We start from the raw sequence: 22,423 nt of genomic DNA on the forward strand, positions 1-22,423 counted from the left end.
GAAGAGTTCATGCTGTCAGGAAACCCATTTAAAGAAAACTACTTCCACACTGTCCTGTTTGTTGCTCCCCCATTGCAGACAAATGTATCTAAAAAAAATTAGGCGTGCTTTAGCTCTGGCTAAGCCTGGTCAGATGCGTTAGCTGCGACGCTTTTTGAGCCGTGCAGCGCATTCTTCTGCTGTCTCTCGAGCGCGTTGTCTCTTTCTAGCTTGGTCCTGTCGCCGCTGCTTCTCTTTAGCGCCCTCCATAACGGCAAGATTCCACCGAGGTGAAGCGCACATACACCCCCGCAAAGCACCACCTCCTCACCCTCTACCTCGGCGGAGAGCAAGCATCTGGCGGGAGCGAGCGACTAAGCGCGCGGCAGCGGCGCCAACGACGCCACCTAGCGGAGCTCGGCTGAAATGGTTGCTAGGCAACGGCTGTTCAAGGCCATTCGTTCCTACCGGCCACAGGCTACGCGACGAGGCGAAAACCTGGCGTAGTGTTGCTAACACAACAAAAATTTGCCGAATCCCCATTTCACTACCACCATGAAGAGCTACTTTCTCACAGTAGCAATGCTTCGTTGCATTAATATGTCATTGCTTAGGAATGAATAGCCAAGGGAAATGTCTATGTGCAGAAGAAGACACATCAACAGCCAGCTTCCAGTGCAATGCCTGTTTATTTTATTGGTGCATTTCGCTGCAGATATGTACTCTGACTGTCAGCTGTGGTTCTGGAAAGTCATATTTGCTTAGTTTCTCTTTGAGCGATTCAAAAACAGTGCCATGCATCTTGCTGCGGGCTTTCTTGAGATCTTTGCCTATGGTTTTCAATCGCATCCTAAAGAGGTTCATCGAACTCTAAAGCGTAGTTCGTCCTTCTCAGTGTTGCCGCTTGTTCCGTATTTGGTGGAGACATGAAACGAAACCTATGTGTTCCAGCTGCCTGACCACTCTTCATTAACCTCTTTACCAGAGTTTCAAGGTGTCCAGTAAACTGACGTACCGTGGGTATGTGCCTAAACATGACAGCACCACCACGACGGACAACAGTATTGTTCAATTACTTGTGCAAAGCGGCCACATTTACGAAGCTGCGGTATCGCTTGGCAGCTCAAATTTATCTAATGAGATTTGCCTTCCCAACATAAACACCTTCACTCTAATGTTGCCAGTAATGTCTGCAATCCTTGTCGATATGACTGGAGGCAACGGAACTAACAGTTCTGTCGAGTGATCAGAAGCTTTGATGCACTCAGCTTTCAAAAAGTACACGATTCTTACTCCATCTAGTTCGGGTTAATGGTAGACCCAAGAGTTCGAAGGTGAAACGTTCAGCAACACTGAACAAGGAGCTGAAGCTACACACCATGGAATCTGAGGATGAATCCTGTGGGCACTCCTCATTAGATGCATCTTGATTCGGTGCCTTCTCCTAATCACCGTCGAGTGCTTTCTGAGCAACACGTTTCTTTGGTACCGGAAGATTGCGCCAATCGGCAGGCCTTTTTCATTCCTTGCTGACATTTGGCAGGTGTGCAGAGCAGTCAGGAAAAATTTTTGGCACTGCATTTTTCACAAGACATAGTACAGTCACAGTAGCGTACATATGAGTGTGTGACCCTTTTACATGGCTTCCCATGTTTCGGACACGAGGTGAGGGTTGAAATGCTTCTCACATAAGAAATCCGAAGGTTCCTGCAAACAATCTTTACGCGAGATGGCACTTCTAAATAATTTCAAACCTTCTTTGTTCTTAGGTGCAGAAAATAACATCTTTGCTTTGAATGACTTCTAACCTATCGTGCATCGCGGAGCACTGGCAACAGCACCATACACCCCAACAATCAAAATGCAGTCATATTTCAGTCAAGGCAAAAAATTACAAAGATCATTTAAGTCTGTGCTGAACACAACTTATATTCAGCAATGCGTTCACCGCAAGCAGATGACAACAGCAGAACGGCTGGGACACCCGTTTCTCTGCATCGCCAATGTCAGCAAACAACGAAAAAGCAAGAATAATTAACTCGGTTCCAAGTGCAGAACAAGCAGTGCCATTGTCACACCTTTTATATTCTTTCAATGTGGCTTCGGCATACCCATGATAAGATGCGTGATGCTCGTCGTCTTGGACATTCTGTCGCGTTGCGGTGCACTCGTTCAAGTTCTTGATTAAAGAATGCATTGACTTCCTCCCAAGCTGATGTCTGGCACAAAATAAATTTCACGGCTCGTTGATGCGTTGCATCCTGTTCCATCGCCATCGTAAAAACACAGCGGCACTTGGCTTGTGCACTGCCACCATGGATGTGCACATCAAGCAGAAAGCAAAGCAGGATTCAGTCAATTAGATACCACTCTTTACTAGTCATGTGCCCCTAGTAACGAACAGGATTGTAAGTCATTTTTATGGAGTGCTTTCCTCTCTGAGCAATGAACGGATGGAGACATCAGTGGAGGGAAATTGGGAGAAAACTGCTTCTTGAAAGACCAAAATGGCTTCGGTAGCATGCTTGGAATAGAAGCTGCGCATAGCGGGAGTCAATTTTGGCTCAAACAGCGACAGTATAAATTGTTCTCGCAACTAAAATATTGAACACAGAAGCAAGGGAACTTTGCAGATAGGTGAATAATTAGCTGAAGGTTTTGAAAATAACATTTTTAAAAATATAACGTTATGGCAATTTTCTGGCCTCCTAAGACCTATGTCTCCCCCCCCCCATCAGGCTCCAGGTTCTTGTGGGGGAACCACTCAAAAAGGACCCAGATAGGGCATGTAAACTGCAATTCCAGACAAGAAGCTTCTCAACAAGGACTCCAGAAAAAACAACTACTGGAAAAGATTAGCTTGACTAGCAACATGCATCACAGGCTGCCTTAACGGAATGTTGTGAGCTGGTTGGTAAAAACAGGGTAGCTAACAAAATATGTTCTAAAAGAGTTCCACAACTTCATTCAACACTGCTGCTGTTCCCTTTGTGTTTTTTTTTCAAACTGCACAATGCTAGCAAATGTATCTGGGAACACACAAGGATGGGTTTTTGCACTTGTGGGTCTGCACATGTATCTTGAAGTGTCCGTTTTCTGCAAAGGCCATAGGGCACAGCTTCCAATGGTATGGCTTCTCCCCCGTACACTGCTGCTGTTCCATTTGTGTTTTTTCAAACTGCACAATGTTAGCAAATGTATTTGGGCACAAGTGACACTAGGATGGGTTTTTGCACATGTGGGTCGCACAAGTCTTTTGAGGTGTCCACTTTCTGCAAAGGCCATAGGGCACAGCTTCCAATGGTATGGCTTCTCCCCCGTACACTGCTGCTGTTCCATTTGTGTTTTTTCAAACTGCACAATGTTAGCAAATGTATTTGGGTACAAGTGACACTAGGATGGGTTTTTGCACATGTGGGTCGCACAAGTCTTTTGAGGTGTCCACTTTCTGCAAAGGCCATAGGGCACAGCTTCCAATGGTATGGCTTCTCCCCCATACACTGCTGCTGTTCGCTTTGTGTTTTTTCAAACTGCACAATGCTAGCAAATGTATTTGAGCACAAGTGACACTAGGATGGGTTTTTGCACTCGTGGATCTGCACATGTATCTTGAAGTGTCCGTTTTCTGCAAAGGCCATAGGGCACCGCTTCCAATGGTATGGCTTCTCCCCCGTACACTGCTGCTGTTCCATTTGTGTTTTTTCAAACTGCGCAATGCTAGCAAATGTATTTGGGCACAAGTGACACTAGGATGGGTTTTTGCACTCGTGGATCTGCACATGTATCTTGAAGTGTCCATTTTCTGCAAAGGCCATAGGGCACAGCTTCCAATGGTATGGCTTCTCCCCCGTACACTGCTGCTGTTCCATTTGTGTTTTTTCAAACTGCACAATGTTAGCAAATGTATTTGGGCACAAGTGACACTAGGATGGGTTTTTGCACTTGTGGGTTCGCATGTGTCTCTTGAGATTGCTACTATCTGCAAAGGCCCTGGGGCACAACTCACACTGGTACGGCTTCTCTCCTGTATGGGAGCGGAGGTGGACTACCAGGTTCTCCTTTTGTGCAAAGGCCCTGCCACAGTGCTCGCAACTGTAAGGCTGCTCACCCGTGTGAATGCGCACGTGCGTGTCCAGGGCTCGCTTTTCTCTAAAGGCACTGTCACAGTAGTCGCAACTGTAAGGACGCTCACCCGTGTGAGTGCGCATGTGCTTGACCAAGGCTCGCTTTTCTCTAAAGGCACTGTCACAGTAGTCGCAGCTGTAAGGGCGCTCACCCGTGTGAGTGCGCACGTGCCTGACCAGTGCTCGCTTTTCTCTAAAGGCACTGTCACAGTAGTCACAACTGTAAGGACGCTCATCCGTGTGAGTGCGGAGGTGTGATGCCAAGTAAGTAGTCCGTGTAAAGGCCATGGGGCACAGCTCACACTGGTACGGCTTCTCTCCTGTATGGGAGCGGAGGTGGACTACCAAACTCCACTTATCTTTAAAGGCGCTGCAGCAGTAGTCACAACTGTAAGGACGCTCACCTAAGTGAGTGCGCATGTGCTTGGCCAGACTCATCTTTCCTTTAAAGGCGCTGCCACAGTGGTCACAATTATAAGGACAATCGTCCGTGTGAGCACGCTGCATGTGTTTGAGTAGATTCCACTTTCGTGTAAAGGCATTGGCACAGCAGGTGCAATGGTACGGACGTTCGCCCGAGTGGGTGCGGATGTGAGCTTTCAGAGTGCTTCTCCTCTTGAAGGCTTTGCCACAGTGGCTACACTCAAGCAGTTCTTTAACCTTGGGTTCATCCTTGCTGTTGCCCTCAATGGTACCAGCAGCTGTCGTGCCACGGCTCACAGGGCACATTTCTCCAGGTGAATTCTGTCCAGAAGCGTCTTGTCTGCTGTCTTCGGAGGTCAAGCCTGCGTGTGAACACCAGAGTAATTTCAATACAATGCAAGGTTGGCCTGGCCTGGTGCTAGGTTCTTGAGATAGTGAATGTGAATGGCAATGCTGCGCTAGATTGCGTAAAGTCAAATTTAGAAAGTGGGCTTTCTGCAAACCTTTTCTGCTCTGAATTCAAGATAAAGATGACAAAATTTGAGGTTGCAAATAGTTAATTTGTTAAGAACAAAAACAGAAGACAGCTTTTTCAAAAACAAGTTAGCACTGAGTTATAACCTGCAATACACGAGACTGGAGCCATTAACTACGCTACTTTTACAATAAAGACTTCATGTCCATTTCCATGCACATCAGACTAAAACAAAGAGAATCTAACATGTACAATTCATAAATTGCATGTGAACACCAGAGTAATTTCAATATAACGCAAGATTCGCCTGACCTGGTGCTAGGTTCATGAGATAGTGAATATGAACTGCGATGCTGCGCTAGATTGCGTAAAGTCGGCTTTCTGTTTCCTGCTCTGAATTCAAGATAAAGATGACGAAATTTTGAGTTGTAAATACAGCACAGACCATTTATAACGTAACCGCCTATAGTGCGGGATCGCACATAATGCGGCTTTATGTGACCACCAGTACGTCTCCCATAGAGTTCAATGTGTCAGCGTACCGCTTAGTGTGCGGTCGTGCATGAGGGAACACCGGGTATAGAGCGGTTTCTCCGAAGAGAAGGGAGCGCACTGCCCCGCACTACGGTGCCCTCACCCTCTACAAAAAGAGAGAAGCCATGAAACCCACCGCAAGAGGGGAGAAAAATAGGGGAGAGAGAGAGAGACGGTACACAGTGTGAAGAAGTGCAACCAGCGGCCTTATCTTTCATTTCTTTTTTGGGGGGGGGGGGCACCGCCGTGAAGGCCGGGACCGAGCACCCCCGCCGCTGTCGTAATGGGGTGGGTCCCATTCAGACGGCAAGATGGGGGAACGTTGGGAAAGTCCATTCACTGGGGGTGGTCCATTCACCGGCCGCCTAGCTACCGGCAAATGTGTTTCCCTGTCTTGCATTTGTGTCGCACTGCGCTAAGTTACCATGCCGCCTGACCCATCCAGCACAAGAAAGTGGCAAGCTTTATCCCGAGACGAAGCGAAGCCGCATTAAGGGGGGACACTGGTCTTAGACCTATTTTCCTTATTTTTAGTCCAATCCTAATGAAACTGTACCACCTTGCTCAGCTTTAAATGCTGGCTTCAAGAATTAAATTACCTCTCTCATAAATTAGTCGGTTCCCAAGATAATTAATTTTAATTAATCATTCATTCGTGCCTTGGTGCAAAAAAACTGCTCAATGAAAAATAATTTTTAATCCATGGCTGCGTAGTACGGTGAGTAAAGAGTGCAATAATCAAAACCTTTTTTTCCATTTTACCCCCATTAGTAATTTTACAACACTTGGAATATGAATGTTTAGGGTGTGAATGTAATGCACCGATAAACTTTGCGAAATTATAAATTTTTGAAGTGCGACTGAACAAATCTGCTTCGATTATTGTACACACTGTGCCTTCAGCTTCCCTTAAACAATATGACATCTCAATCTGTCCTAGATGTTGAGATATCGACATACTAAGACAGCCAGATGTACAAAATTTTCATGCCATTAAATTACCTGCTCCTGCATAAATTCAGCCCATATGATGATCTCAATTTAATATTATGCTCAAAATGCTGATTTCTTGAAGGGAAAAATTGGCACAGCTGGAAAATAATTACGTGTAGATTCCACAAATGTCATTTTTATAAAATCAATTTTTTGGTCATTTTTTGCTCTCAAAGACCAGTGTCCCCCCTTAAAGACATTGAAAGTGGTCTAAAGAAGGCTTCTGTAGCACAGAACTACACGATGGACGATTGGACATATTGGACAATGACAACGACGAAGGAGACAGCACACCGAAACTTTCGCACAGAGATGCACTGGATTACATCAGCAAGCTCAGGATGCACTGCATGCCGAAGGGCTTGAGCGAAAAAGCTTTCTAGCATCTGATCGCTGTTGAAGATGAGATAGTGCATAATGTGGTGAAGGCTCGGTGCCAGATGAAGATAACAGCATTTTTTCATGGATGAAGAAAAACTTTTTTGGTTAGTGTCTAAATCTGGTGCTTTATTGCGCATTAAGTTGTCAAAGACATACCGTATTTTCCAGTGTATAAGACGCGGCTTTTTTTCAAAAATCTTGCTGGTGCGTCCTATACAAGGGTGCGTCTTATATGCGAATTTTTCGGCTTTTCTTTGTGAGTTCAGAAATTACTCAGGTTCATGTTGAAGCTTTCTTCACCGGAAAATTATCGCTACCAATAACGCGGTTGTAACACGGCTATGATACGGGGACCGCCATGCGCAACTTTTTTAGGTGAGCTTTATCATGAAACGGCGGGGATGATGACTTCCGGGATCATAAACGCGCGGCCGTTTCAGAGGCCCCAAGCAAAAGTAATGTGAAATGCCAAAAAGATGGCGATAATCGCGCTTTTCGCCATTGTCAAGACAAGCCGGCATTTTTTTTAGTCTCCCTTTGCAACTTTGTTTGCTCTGTGTACGTAGTACGTGCATTGTGCCAAGAGAATGTTTCAGCTGCATTGCCTCCAGAAAGGGGCAAACTTTTTGATAGCGCATCCGAAGATGAAGACTTCAAAGGTTTTAAGTGAAAATAAAATGTTGTTATGGACATAAGGAGAGCTCTTTCGTTTTTTTTTTTGCTAAAACGTGGGCGTTTATGGCATGAGTGTTGCCTTATCGATCACTTAGCGTTGCTTAAGAACTCACAGGTACGGTGCATTTCACGATGGTCACACAAGCATGTTTAATTAAGCCTAACTGGGTAAATTGGGGTGCGTCTTATACACGGGTGCATCTTATATGCCAACTTTTCTAATAACAGCCTGCATATATGGCAGGTGCGTCTTATACACCGGAAAATACGGTAACTAAAGGTGGGTTGAGCATAACTGCATGTGAATAAGAGTCTAAAAATGACGTATTTGATATAGTGAGGTACCGCTTATAATGCGGATTTTCCTGACGACTCCCGCGACCTACGTTACAAGCAGTCTACAGTGTAGTTCAAATAGTTCATCATTAAGAAGAAAAACGAAAGACAACTTTTTAAAAACAATCTGGCACAGAGTGGACCTGCAACACAAGGAATTGGTGCCATTAACTACGATGCGTTTACAATAAAGATTTCATGGCACATTTACACATCAGAATAAAACTCAGTGAGCGTAATACCTATTCATAAATTCTATGATGAAAGAAATGTTCGAGTTACTATGAACCCTTGACGAGAGCACAGTATTCAATTAAGAACGTTCACGTACGGCCATAAGGATATTTGCTGTTCAAGAGTGCATAGCGTAGCATTTGAAAATCGGTCTAAACTTACAAAGTTAGTGCTTGCCAAACACACCTGAAGCGAAAACCTAGATCAACACTTTTGCTGTCTCAAAAGGTATATTTTAGGAAACTGCAAATAATCATGCAAAATTGCAAAGCTACCATATTTACTTGCAAAATAGGCACACTCACATATTAGGCGCACCCCCAGTTTGGTCACGAAAAATCTGACTTTTTTTATTTTCACACATAATCGGTGCACCCTGACCTTGGCAATGTGGTCAATATTGTATTTACACAATTGCAAGACCCCCCCCCCCGCCCACCCACATCTCAGGTAAAAAAAAAAAACGCATCCACATTCCACACCCAAGCTTATTTTAAGAAAGCTTTTGCTGAACTGACCACTGCGGACCCATAGCACGCACGACATCGCGCGGAACAGCCGCGCATGCCGAATTCTGCACCATTTTCAGGGATGCTCACTCAACACGTCTGTTTGGAAAGCTTCATTTCCAGCTGGAAACTTTCCCGACAGTGGCCCACGAAAACATCGGCACTTGGAGTCACATACAAAAATTTAGGCACGCCGCAGTCGCGACTCCCGCACTTCTCGGCCATGTCGAATTTCCAGCCCGCCGCACGCTTGCCGTGTTCGAGAGCAAACTCTCAGCCGTGTAGCTATCAAAGTGCTTGCCCTTCGTGCTAAAATTGCACCACTCGGCGGCAGCCCCCGAAAGCCACATCTATGGTGAACTAACACGCTACCACAACTCCCGTGCCTTTAATAGCCCCAAAAAGCTGGAGCTGGTGATACTGATGCCGACATGGATAGCGGGAGTTCATGGCAGAAAAAAAAGTTCCTGACGATGATGGCCCCGGCCTCTGTCGCCATCCGTGGGCGGCACCTGAAAGCTCCTGTACGTGTGTGTGGCCTCCGAGATTAAGCGCACTGTTACTCGCAGCCGAAGCTGATCACAGACGACACGGCGCGTGCATTTCAAAGGCTATTCCTGCAGGGGTCGTGGAAAGTTTGGGTGCGGCCCTTACACGGATCATTTTTTTAATATTTCCTTCGCGAAAACACGGTGCAATTGCCTTCAACTCTGTGAGCCTTCGTGCCTATGTCCTTACGGTAACGTTTAATGCCTGCTGTCCACTCTTCGCAAGCAAACTTTTGGCAATTACCTTCATTGCTGGAACTGCTATTCGCTGGCTTGTTTCCAGTCTTGTCAGCTGCACGCTCTATGATGAGTTCGCCCAAAAGGCAAGCACTGGCCACTGATGCGTCAAAAGACAAGAAGGAGATGCCGATTTCTTCAAGAACGGCATTGTTGGTGTCCTTCACCTGGAATGTTCTGAAAGCAAAGGGGGCAGCTCTCAGTTAACGAGCACCACCTTAAGGTTCCAGGTAGTGCACTGCGTCGAGAAAAAATAAGGAGTGGCCTATGCTCTCCTATCTGGACACCCAATTTTTAAAATTCAAAGCTATTTCGATACAAATGCGGTTGGGCTTCCCCGCAAAGTTCGACCACTTTTGGCATGAACAGTGTGCAAAAAAAAAACAACAAAAAAACTTATAGGTGACAGGCATCTGACTCTAATTGTGCTGCTTAACATCCCAAATCTACAGCTGGTCACATGAGATGCCATAGTGCAGTGCTGGACGAAGTAGCTCAAGGTCAGTGACTTCCATCAATATTGTCTGCTTTCAAACAAAAGAAAGTGGCTATGTCCAGCAGGTCACCTGCGAAAATACTTCCATTCACTCATTTCAGAACAAAGGATCTTACCTCCACTATGCAATAAGCCCTGTCTGAGCCATCCACAGCCACCCTGTCCCATAAAATACCCTAACCTAATGTCCCCACCTGACTACCACCAACTGGCTTGGCTTCATATTCTTGCAATCTTGTGCGTTGATCAAGACCACCAGTTATCTGAGCTCGGCTTGTGACGTGCTTCTCCCCAAGACCACTGTTAAGTTCGCTGAACTTTCTGCGGTGCCATCCAGCCTTCAGCACAGTGCACCTGTCCCCGGTTGAAGGGTGATCGAATGTTCTATTCTCTATTGTTGCTGGCGGCATCGCTCGTTCTCTCTCCGGTTTGCCTCCCCACCACACATACTTTGTAGCACGAAGCGTTCTGCAGTGCAGGTTTGAACGCCTGCAGTCGTCGTGTTTGTTACCACTGGACGCTGGACCCCTCAGCGACAGCTTTCCTTTTTTATAAGGAGCCTTCGGTGATTGTTCCCGTGACATACGTGCGGTTTTGTATGCACGTGTGCGGGAGGGGAAACGAAGAGCAAGGCGGAGGTTCGGAACGCGGCGAGTTCAGTGCTGTGCGTGCTCGGAACCTCTCCTTTCCTAGGTATTTGATTCGCTGGCATCCTTTCCCCAGTATTTGATTGGTTGCTATCCCCGCGAAGGGCGGAGACAGAAGGCTTAAAACGGGACGCTCCCAGTTAAGGGGGCTGATTTCGTGTAATCAACGGTTCAGTCATGTTGTAAATACTTTTCTCCTTGCTTGTTTCTTCTCGTTTATTCATGTGTTAATATAAGTAGTCAACCTTCTTGTTCCACCATCGAGTAACGTGATTGTTTGCGAGTCCGAACAATCTATTCATCATCATCAAATGTTTCCCCACATCGCCACCTGAAGGGGAAACTCAACTCGCAAAATCGACAGAGGATCTCAACTACCACTTCCTGCTTCTGACTTAAGCCAGGGAGCGAGTGACTTCACCTTGTTCTGTAATCCGCAAGCTTGTTTGTCTCAAGCTTACTCATCTTTCCTATTGGAGACTGAGAGCACAATGTCTTCACTAGAACCAACAGTGGCTTCTGAAAGGCAGTCATCCTGGTTCACTACATACCTCCAGTATTAGCAACAGAAGCCGGCTGACTTTGGTAAGTAAAGCAAATAAATTACTGATCCAAAAAAGTTCAGAAAGGATTAAGCATGCCAGACAGTGGTCTTGCATCCTTTTTCTTTGTTTCCTGGTGAAAAACAGAGTAACCAAACAATAAAAAATACCTTCTTCCACAAACGCAAAAAACAGGACATGGGACAGACCGAACGGGAAGACTAAAAATGACTTCAAGAGATGCGGCATTGTGGAATTTTCCAGCATGTTGAGATGAAAGGCTAGGTGTGGTGCATTAGTCCCGATTCTATCTAAAAAGCAGCAGCAAAAGCAGTCAGAAGGAGGCAGGTAAGAGAACCAGATGCAAGGGCAAAAGTACAGCCATTCAGGATCTCGATTGAGGACAGATATTCTGCTTTAACCGAGGAAGACAGGAATGACGCAGGGATGAAGAACAGAAACCTTACCAAGATTAGAAAATTATCCCAGGAGGCAAGAAAATCCTTGCCAGGAGGCAAGAAGTACATAACGGCATTGGAAAAAAATTGATGGGTGAAGTTGAGAGACAGGAAGAGTAGGTGAATTAACGAACAAACTTGAGCAAATGATATAATAATCGAAACAAAGGGTAAAATGTGCTGCCTAAAGGACGTATAATGTGAAAAACGGATATAAAGAGGTCTATTAAACCAAAAGAATGGATTTCAAGGGAAGGAAAGCAGCCAGCTCTGGCCACTGAGGTGTGTAAAGATGAAATTGGAATCACACAGGGGAAGGGCAGCCACTGCTAGTGAGGATGTAATTGGAGGTCATTACAAAGGACCTTTTTCTGCAGAGGATGCAATTTCAACTGATGATGGAGATGACTACACACCTTGTCTGCCAACAGGACTCGGCAGCACCTGGAGAGCTTTGAGAAGAAATGTCTTGCGTTGCCTCACACCACTCGCCTTCAGGCATGAAGACTGTGGCACCCAGCAGCAGCTTCTTTTTCTCTCCCAGTGCTGTCCCAACCACCAATACGAGTGCCACGTCAAGTGTCTCAGAGCTGCCCGGGTACACCTGGAAGGTGTAGCTGACACTCAGGGAGCCCACTGGGATGTCGCAGGAGAACAACCTGTCAAAGAACGCATCGCACAGATTTGTGACACTCACCTTGAGAGAAAGTCTAGCAACCTAGAACAGGACCAAAAATTTTTTCGTCCCTGTCTAGGCGCCAGTTGCTACACTCATGTCGAACCAACTCGCCCAACAGCACGCTCTGTTGATGAGCAGAGACTTGCATGCACGGACATATTTAAATTCTGTAATAACAGTCCTCAGAGCACTGGTTACGCAGCTCAGCGTGCTCGTACGTTGATGAAGCGAACTCACTGAGCGGTGCGTTCCCTAACGTGGAAGCGCGTGCAATATTAGCTAGCCACAGGGGTTTTGCTCATCGCAGGTGTGTGCCGCGGTATGAACTTCGCCCAAGGAGCACTCAGACGGACACTTAAAGTTCCTCTGCTGCTCCGTACATATAAATCAAGGTGCGTCAAAAACGTAACCACGCAGGCACGTAAAGCACACAGCTGCGAAGCACCAAAACATACCGAAACTCAGCTTGCAGCCTGCTGCGTCGCCAAGTATGGGTTTTCATCGGCATCCAACATTCAGGTTGTCATTCTTCCGTCTCCCTCAAGTGATAAAAGTGCACAAGCAGTTTCAAAACTAAACTTGTATACTTCAAGATCCAAACATATAAACTTCATGCATGTTTGTCAGCCTCACAGATATGTGGTGCTTTTTTCTCCAATTTCATCACCATACTTGCACTAGCAAGATTGGCCTGTGGCGGCGATACCTGTATTCTAATTCTTGCTCTTTTCTACATTACAAGAGCTTTGTTTTCAGCAAGAGTGTTTAGGAGGTTTTAATCTATCGATACAAGCCAACTTCAACTGCTCCTCAGCGCCCTTTTAATGCCAATCAAGGCGCCAAATCAGGTGGCCAGTCTTACAGACGCTGCCGTGAAGGACAACCATTATGGCGCTTGACTGCTTCTCGTAAACGTACCAATGCACAGTGGGCTTTGTGTAATCGGTCCACTGTACTGTTTTTACAGTGCTTAAGAAGCAATCAATGCTTGCTTGTATTAACTGTGCCCTGTATTAATAAACTCCCATTGAGAAGCATGGGGTCAAGGCTAATGTAATTATCTCTTGAAGGAATGTTGATCATTTCTGCAACCCCCCCCCCCCCCATAATAGCCCCGATGAGGTCTTCAGGGCAATGAGACCTGCTTCCTCTGGGTTCCCAGAGAACTGCTGCCGCCTCACCTGAAGTAAGGGGCTGCCCTGGGCTTGGCCACGTCCGGGGTGAAGCGCAGGCGGAGGCAGCCCCCTCCGTTGTACGCCCACTCCGTGCACACCTCGGCCACTCCGCAGCCGTCACACAGCGAGCGTCCCTGGTCGCGAGGCTGCAGCTGCTGCTGGGACAGGTCGGACCAGGCCACGGAGCTCACCTCCTGCACCGACCCGGTCGGGTGGAGCAGCATATTGTCCGCTTGTAATTCGCGTGCATGACTAGAAAACCTGCGTCCTCCCTTAGGCTGTTTCTTATGACATCTAACATTCAGAAAGATATATAATGCTGTGTACATTACTTAGGTAGTGTACTTTGGCTCGTTATATCCAAGGTTAACATAGAAAAGTTTGTTACATCTGGGGTGGCATACTTAGGTTCAGTACATCAGAGCTTAACGAGCTAAAGTTCGTTATCCCCAGGTGGCATACTATGGTTCGATATATCCAAGGTACTACACCAAGTTGGTATGGGCAGTTCATAGCCCGTGGCACAGTGCCACCAGCAGCATAGCGGCAGCCTGCCCTTTTGAAAACATTAGAGGTCATGATGAGAAAGACAACAGTAACAAGCTGCAAGCGAAAAAAATCAAGCCAACTCCGGAGTTTCTTCATGAAAAAATAACAAAGATGAAACTGTTTTGCCCTCCCTCTTACTAATGAAATGTATTATATCAACAACAGGCGTCGTAACCAGACTACCTGGACAGCCGTGAAGTTTTAACACAGGTGAGTGCAACTGTCAGTTCTGAGCCAACCTTTGCAATAATCCCACGAAAACTTCAGAGTTGTGCCCGTGCAGCTGTGATCATAAGAGAAAATCTACAATAATAAGCCAGTATTTAAATGTTTGTCTCCGGCAGTACACTGCCCCTCTAATGTAGTTAAAAGATGCAAAGAAAATGGCTGACCTGGCCTGCCTCAAAGAGTTTTTGGCCAAATCCCTGACAGAAACTCGTTCGGAGCGGCAGTGTCCTAACACACGTCTCGGGACAGCAGCATTGTAGACAGTCCCAGAACCTGCAAAGGTTGCAGCACAGAGCAAGAATAAAAATGAACCATCATGAGATAATAATACCAAACAAGTCTTGCAGAAGCCTCACAGTTATTCTGCTCCTTCACGCAGTCTCACATTCCTAAAAACATGTGGCACTAACAATGTTTTTCACTGAAATTGAGCATCACTGGTGTAAAGTTAAACCTGTCCAAGATGACATAACACAGTTTATTTGTTATAAAGGAAACAAACAAGCAGGTGATACAACCAAATGTAGAATTAAACATAATAAGAAGGCCAAGGGTACTGTTCATCATAACTGCGGTGTAATTAAATATACAAAGGCAAACAAAACTCGAGACAGAATGCAACTTCTGCATGAAATAAGAGAGCTAACTACCCAGCAACTTAGCTAGCAGAAAGGTTTAGTCTCCACTTCAAAAGTGATTCTACAACTGGTAGTTAGCGATGAATCACACTCTGCAGTGCACGTTCCACACTAAGCACAGGAAACCGAAAGACCTTCAGCACAACTTACCGGCGCTGAATGGCTGCAGACTCCACCTTGTCTTGGTTCTTGTATACCCAGCCAGCAGCAAAAATGGCTGACGACAAACCATGCTTGCGGGCTACTTCAACTTCCTGAAACAAAATTTGAGTCACCAAGGCTGCCACAGTCATCCCTGACGGTGAGCACATCACCAGAAAACTAAATGAAAATGTGACGTTTGTGAAAGGGATTGCCTTTTTTCTACTTAATATAGAGGCCATGCACTTTTTCCAATCTGCAGAAATAGCAAATATCAATTCCGAAGCAAAAACAGGAGCACCACTATTGTGCTGTACTTTCCTCTGAGTCTAGAAGTGCTGGCGGTGCAGTCTGTTTTTGCACCCCAATTTTTTTTCTGCAATTGACTTCCCCCACTGCAAATATAAGAGCATGCACAGTGCTCTTCACACTCTCAACAACTAGTGGTGTCTCTGTTAATCGATCCCCTTGACCCTCAGTTCTTATCTCGAGTCAATCAAATGAGGCGACATAGGACTGGCTAAGTTGTATTCACCTTGACTGCCTCATTTCCACCAAAGTGCTTTGTCTTGTGTGCAAACACATCGATGCCAACATAGACATCACTCTTGCGATTGCCAGCATGGCCCGCAGACTTCCGCAACATGTCTTCAGTCCAGCTGTATCTGAGGAAGATGCCGTCGCAGAGGTCGAAGAAGCACGCATTCTTCTCGTTGAGCTCGCTCTGCCAGTCCAGCCTGCCGTCCAGCAGCACACTGTCGTGCCAGATGACCAATGAGCCGGGCACAGAGCGGTGAGTTTCCGTGGTTACGGCCCTGAGGAACTCCAAGAGAAAAGGGCCACAGGTCTCGTCCTGAAAACAGGTGCCACGATGCCATTTGTCTCAGTCTGGTTTGTGCTGATCAAGCACATGACTGCTAAGCGGCCTTGAAACACTACTGCCCATATTTCCACATCTGCCATTCAGGCGTTTGTTGTCCTACACGGCGAACGCAGCAAGCGAATGACCTTTGTGCCGCCAGTAAACATAAAATACTACCAGACGGTGGCTCCACTATACGAAACACAGAGCGATGATGGCTGAAACAGGATGTGTAAATTACAGCACACAGGGTTCAAAATCCTAAAGCCGCACTGAAATAATGAGAAATGCTACATAGGACGGCTCCGGATTGCTTTGACCAGGGGTACATCAACCTCGTAGACCAGGGTTACATCAACCTCGTGCATCAATCAATGCTATGCGTTTGAATCCTTAACCACATCCTGCACTGTGACTAATGTATGCCAGGAAGTGAGACACAGTTACAAATGGCACTAACCATCCCACACTTGATGTTGATGAGCCATCCATCAAACTTGCATGAAGCAGCGATGTGGGCCAGCTGGGACGCAACTATGGACACAAGGTTGCCTTTTCTGATCTTGCTGAGGATCTTGGCGCCTGGACCCGGCTCCACGGTAAAGGCCCCTGAAAGGCCAGAACCAGTCACTTAAAGGGGCCCAGAAACACAATCTTAGTTAACTGTTTTGCCTGTTGATTGCATACAGAGAGTTATAATGCTGCTATTAGCGTCGGTAATACCGCGAACATTCCGTTTTTTAATATTTCAACGTCCTCCCAAAAACAACTTCATGGCTCTGATGGTGTCGCCACACAGTGGCGGGTTTTTAGCAACGGATATGACATCACCTGGCGCGAGCTTGATGACAGGACAAACAGTAAATATACTGCAAATTGTGTGAATAAATAGAGACACATTTTGTCACCTGTCTGCGTTTTATATTAGATCAACAAAAACAACTTGCTTGTCTTAGATAAAAGCCCTGCAAAGCAAGTAAAATAAAAATACACCACCAGGGGCGCTCTGGCATGGAAACAACGCTGCCAGTCTCAGTAAGAACGAGTTACAGAGAGCAGGCAACCATGGAGTACAAAATTCCGCGACGCTTTGATTGGTTGCCCCAGGTGCCGTCATTGGGAGAGCGAAATAGGAGTGGGAAGCCCCGCCAAAATCGAGTTGAGGGCAGCATTTTGTTTGCTTGTATTTTGAAATTTCTTCACTGAATAACTCCCGTTCCTGTGCATCGATTCCTGTAATTCTTTTTAAGTCAGCACCTGTGTGACATAAAGAACCCACCTGAAGTATAGCCGGTATTCCCCCAAGCAGTGTTTCGCAGCCCCTTTAATGCAGAAGCCTACACCCTGAGAATATCCATCCAATGTGACATTAGCTGTGCTTTCCAATTCAGACCTCCTTTGCTTTTTACTAATGCAGGCCCTACCTTCACAAAACCAGACTGTCATTACGCATTATTCATGGAACGTACGGTATAGAAGCTGGTGAATCTGCAGAGAGCATCAACACATTCCAGTAAGCCCCAATTTAAGGTCCCTCAGAGAATTTCAAATCTGCGACATTTGGCTCCAAAAGCATCGCAAATACAAGCGACACATAACAAAGCAGTGTGGCACAATGAAATACAGTAACACAGCCAACCAAACAATGCACTTCTAATTTGTAACTCTTACTGACCGGTGCCTGCGTTAACACTGCTTTGAAACTGTAACAGGGACAAGAGCTTCAGCTAATGGCATCCATGCAGACTAGAGCACCTTGCATTACAGCTCCCAGAGACGAGCAACAATACATGACGTCTCTTGCTCATGAACAAGGGCAGGCGTTCAATTACTGCGGAATATTTCTGCATATTTATGCATTCTGCCTAAGGGTCAAGTGACATGAGGGGAGCAGAGTGGGTCAGGGAACCAACGCTAGTTAACGATGTCAAAATCAAGAACGGGCAAAGACAAAGCATGTAGTGCGAAGGGAAGATGACTAATGTTTGTTAAGGGCAACAGACTGGATTCCAAGAAGGGGTTGGCAGAAAGTTAATTGGGTGGACGAGGTAACGAAATATGCGGCGTTACGGTGGGCGCAGATGGCTTAATTTGAGAGATACGAGGGAGTCCTTTGTCCTGCAGTAGGCGTAGTTAGGTTGATGATGATGAAAGATACATTTAGGAGCTGCAGCCAGTGACACAAGGCGAGCTGCAGGGGAGCACAAAAAAGAAAACTCCGTTTCAAGCATTCGCACTGGCGCCCAAGCAAAGCCTCTGTTGCTCCTCACGGGCATGCTCAATTGGGAGAGGCAGTAAGAGGTGCTGAAGTCGCTGTGTTATAGGACAGGCTTGTTCAACCAGAGAGTAATGTGAATGCTTTAGAGCATCGTACAACAGCCGTCTTGTGTGCGAATACTTTTAGATGCTGCGCACATTGAACTGGAAGCCCGTGTGGAGGCAGGAATTCGGCATACTGCACTTAACACACGAGATGAGCACATTTCCAGCACTGCCTCTTTTATGCAGTGTTAGGTAAGTAACAAATGTTTTATTCTGAGCACGTACACAAAATCCTGACTGCCGTTCCAAGCAATCAGAATGGTACATGCTCCCATGATCAAGGATGTCGCTGCCCTGTTCCCCACACTGCTGGTTCCGACACAACAACCCCTGTACTTTGATGAGTGCTCTTCCTAGAGGTCTAAACTCCTGGGGGTCGTCTCTCACTTGCTAACAGCTCTGATTGTCCCGATGAAGTCGCTGTTGCAGGTTCCAGTTGCCATCCTAGCAACAGGCACCGGCATGCGTTCAACTCCAACCCTCGTCGCCAGGTTTTTAACATTTGGAACATTTTATTCCTGGCAACCGGTTTACTTATCTTGAAAAGTTTGTAATAAACCATAAAAGGCCATGACTATACCATGAGGAAAACACTGATGATGGGGACTATAATATTCAGTGTTCTGCTTAGAAAAAAGAAAGTACCCAAGCTGCAGCACCTGTATGCAAACATCCTGCTGAACCGTTGTATGAATTGAGCTACCCACCTAAAACCTTGACGCCATGCTTATGGCCAGCAGAAATCCACCCGGGAGGCGGGATTGTGACCAGGTGGTGAGAAGAGTAGACGAAGCTGTTGATCAAGTGCCAGTGGTGGAACCGGTAGCTGTCAGAGTTCTCACAGCCGTGGATGAACCTAGTAGGAAACAAGCGGTAGCCTTCAACATCTGCTGCCGTGAAAAAAAAAACAAAAAACACAAGGCTGCCAGCTCACGGGTGTTCAGACACTTTAATAGGAATTAAATGTTACAATAACAAAGTATGACAAAATCCACTTAACACTGATAGCGATGCATGCAGTCGCAGGAGATATAAAATAGCATGTGCTAGCAGGTTTCTTTCATAATTAGCAAGAAAAACAGCCCCCAGTTTCTCTTCGGGGTCCCGTCCCTGCGAAATTTAAGTTTTTGTTCTCACTCTCGAAAAATGGACCAAGTCCATATCCGAAGAAAGTGCAATTCGTCAAGTGCGGATATTTTTACAAACATGGTATCGTTGAACGAGCGTGCTACGCGTGTTTATGGATGGGAACGCCATTAACAACCGAAATATCTTCATCCTTACGCAACCGTTTATCATCGCAACTGTCGGGTTCAATTTGCACGCGATAGTAAGTACTACTTTTCGGCATTGAACAGTTGCACTCTTTTTTTTTTTCCTTCAAGAGTTGCCAGTTTCGACCGGTAGAACTCGTGTGTAGTGCTGTTCTGCTGACCTGTCCTCCAGAGAGCCTCCGATCATATCGAGGCAGAAAAGAATCTTCGGGCCATCCGGTTCGCCCCGCTTCACGTCTCTGAGCGGTTCGACAGCACATGGCAGCGGTTTCTTGAAGCCCAGAAATTCCTCCAGTGTCTTCAGTGCGGCGACCTCCGGATCAGACATCGCGTCGATGGACGTCCGAGACAAACTTGCACGGACCAAAATGACACAGGCAGCAAGACGAAGCACGTTCTGGACCAGCACAAATATGCCGTTTCTTAGCTCTGCATCAGTTGGAACACTTTTCTTTTTTAAAAAAACCCGCGAAACAGCAGCTCGAAGCCGAGCGAAATTATCGGGCACGACATACCACAAGCGTTTGTTCCAATCGTTTAGAACTTTTCAGCACTCGAGCCTTTCGATCCGCTGATCCTTTTGTTGTCACAATTCACACATGGAGCCGAAGGTATCTCGATGTCTTCATCACTGTAGCTGCATCGTCAGTGCTTTGAAAATCGTCTCGCCGTAATCGCCTTGTTTCACCCGGGGCCGAACCTTGTCATTTGTCATCGAGGGAAAACTGGCGGCGCTACGCTTCGTCCACCATGGGTACAGTGTTCTGAAACTGTAGTGCTGTAGTGACACAAGCGACGCTCTTCCTGTGAGGCTTTCAATGCGGTTGCCGCGGCGTGGCGCTAGCGTAGACTCCTGGAGCAGAAGTCGGCGCACAGTTGGTATGCGCCAACGGTGCGCGCGGCGCGTGGCTACGATAAGCTGACCGATCAATCGCAGGAGTGGCGTATGGAACTTAATAAGGTCCGAATTAGCAGGAAAAACAAAGTATATGGCGCGCTAGGGAACAATGTGCATTAAATGTATGAATGGCTCTCATTTGGTGAATATGTATAGTGGGCGTCGTACCCGACTTGATACTACTCAAATGGACACTTGTCAGTGCACGTTAAAGAACCCCAGGTGGTCGAAATTTCTGGAGCCCTCCACTACGGCGTCTCTCATAGCCTTAGTCGCTTTGGGACGTTAGACGAAATAAACAAACAAACAAACTACCGAGGCGTACACGCGAAGCGCCTACGCGCACGGGCGTACACTGGAGCTTGTCTGCGCATGCGCAAGGCGCGACGCGCCAGCTGTGCATGTCAGATATCGGCGCCTGCGCACGGGCGCTCGCGCGCGCGCGGGAAGCGGGGTCCGGTTTACAACAATGGGAGGACCGCGCGGGGTTCTCGGGGACTCTTTTTAAGGCGACAGCCTTTAATGCCTCATACTGTCGTTAGCAGACGCGTCGGCATGCCGTGTCGACAGACGCGTTGGCAGATTCGTCCGCCTTTCGGCGTCACTGCTTAAAAGACTCAAGGTTCCTGCATGAATAAAGGCGCATCTAGTGAATGCATGGGCTTCATAAATGAAATAAAAGGTGTAAAGTCAAGAAAAGGAAAATAAAAATAACAAAATAAACAACAATAAAAGCAAAACAAAAATAAGATGTGGAAATAAAAAACAATAAAATTAAGAAAAGGAGCAAAAAATTAAATAAAAAAGTAAATAAAAACAAACAGTGGCCGGGAAACGCTTTCGCCTTGCAGCACTTTACGAGAGCCAAAGTGCCCCCTGATTTTTTCTTCACTGCTTGAAGCTCTTTCAAGCAGTGAAGCGGAAGCAGGTACGACGCCCACTATATACATTCTACAAATGAAGACCATTCATGCATTTAATTCACATCGTTCCATAGTGCGCCATATACATGGTTTCTGTTGTTGTGACCATAGAGTTTCTTACTATTATTACTTGTCAGTGCACGTTAAAGAACCCCAGGTGGTTCTTATTATTAGTAATAGGTTACTATTATTAGTAAGAAACTCTATGGTTGTGACTGAGAGAAGGATGAAAAGGAAATTGCACGGGCCTGCTACTGGCTCTAGCCAAGCCACCATCCTGCTAATTCGGACCTTATATATAAGTTCAATACATCACTCCTGCGATTATTCCATCGGCTTCTCGTAGCCAGCGACGCGCTTACCGTTGGCGCGCACCAACAGTGCGCCGACTTCTGCTCCAGGAGTCTACGCTAGCGCCACGCCGCGGCAACCGTTTTATAAGCCACACAAGGAGAGCGTCGCTTGTGCCACTGAGTTTCAAGATGAAACGTAGCGCCGCCAGTTTTCCCTCCATGACAAATGACAAGGTTCGGCCCCGGGTGAAACAAGGCGATTACGGCGAGACGATTTTCAAAGCACTGACGATGCAGCTACAGTGATGAAGACATCGAGATATCTTCGGCTCCATGTGTGAATTGTGACAACAAAAGGATCAGCGGATCGAAAGGCTCGAGTGCTGAAAAGTTCTAAACGGTTGGAACGCTTGTGGTATATCGTGCCCGATAATTTCGCTCGGCTTCGAGCTGCTGTTTCGCGGGTTTTTTTTAAAAAGAAAAGTGTTCCAACTGATGCAGAGCTAAGAAACGGCATATTTGTGCTGGTCCAGAACGTGCTTCGTCTTGCTGCCTGTGTCATTTTGGTCCGTGCAAGTTTGTCTCGGACGTCCATCGACGCGATGTCTGATCAGGAGGTCGCCGCACTGAAGACACTGGAGGAATTTCTGGGCTTCAAGAAACCGCTGCCATGTGCTGTCGAACCGCTCAGAGACGTGAAGCGGGGCGAACCGGATGGCCCGAAGATTCTTTTCTGCCTCGATATGATCGGAGGCTCTCTGGAGGACAGGTCAGCAGAACAGCACTACGCACGAGTTCTACCGGTCGAAACTGGCAACTCTTGAAGGAAAAAAAGAGTGCAACTGCTCAA

The 22,423-nt window shown here is 46.5% G+C and overlaps 2 protein-coding genes across 4 annotated transcripts in view; one reads left to right on the forward strand and one right to left on the reverse strand.

The window, feature by feature from the left end:
- Nucleotides 1–649: 649 nt before the first annotated feature.
- Nucleotides 650–22,423, reverse strand: part of LOC149346994 (uncharacterized) — a 125,567-nt gene continuing 103,793 nt past the window's right edge. Inside the window, exons 17-21 of the mRNA XM_089541459.1 lie at nucleotides 14,387–14,495; nucleotides 13,452–13,639; nucleotides 12,008–12,250; nucleotides 9,456–9,625; nucleotides 650–4,888 (exon numbers count right to left, since the gene is read on the reverse strand). Of these exons, the coding sequence (XP_089397585.1) occupies nucleotides 3,903–4,888; nucleotides 9,456–9,625; nucleotides 12,008–12,250; nucleotides 13,452–13,639; nucleotides 14,387–14,495 (1,696 nt within the window). The 3' untranslated portion in view covers nucleotides 650–3,902. The remainder of the gene's footprint in view (nucleotides 4,889–9,455; nucleotides 9,626–12,007; nucleotides 12,251–13,451; nucleotides 13,640–14,386; nucleotides 14,496–22,423) is intronic.
- LOC149346995 (cytosolic endo-beta-N-acetylglucosaminidase-like) overlaps nucleotides 21,720–22,423 on the forward strand; it is a 36,618-nt gene continuing 35,914 nt past the window's right edge. The window contains exon 1 of one of the 3 annotated variants that reach the window (XM_089586826.1): nucleotides 21,720–22,342. In XM_089586826.1, coding sequence (XP_089442952.1) covers nucleotides 22,176–22,342 — 167 coding nt within the window. In that variant the 5' untranslated portion in view covers nucleotides 21,720–22,175. The remainder of the gene's footprint in view (nucleotides 22,343–22,423) is intronic. The other 2 variants (XM_089586825.1, XM_089586824.1) reach the window with 2 other exon arrangements.

Source organism: Amblyomma mixtum, chromosome 4, assembly GCF_055824585.1.
Source record: "Amblyomma mixtum isolate Tamu chromosome 4, ASM5582458v1, whole genome shotgun sequence".
Taxonomy (NCBI): domain Eukaryota; kingdom Metazoa; phylum Arthropoda; class Arachnida; order Ixodida; family Ixodidae; genus Amblyomma; species Amblyomma mixtum.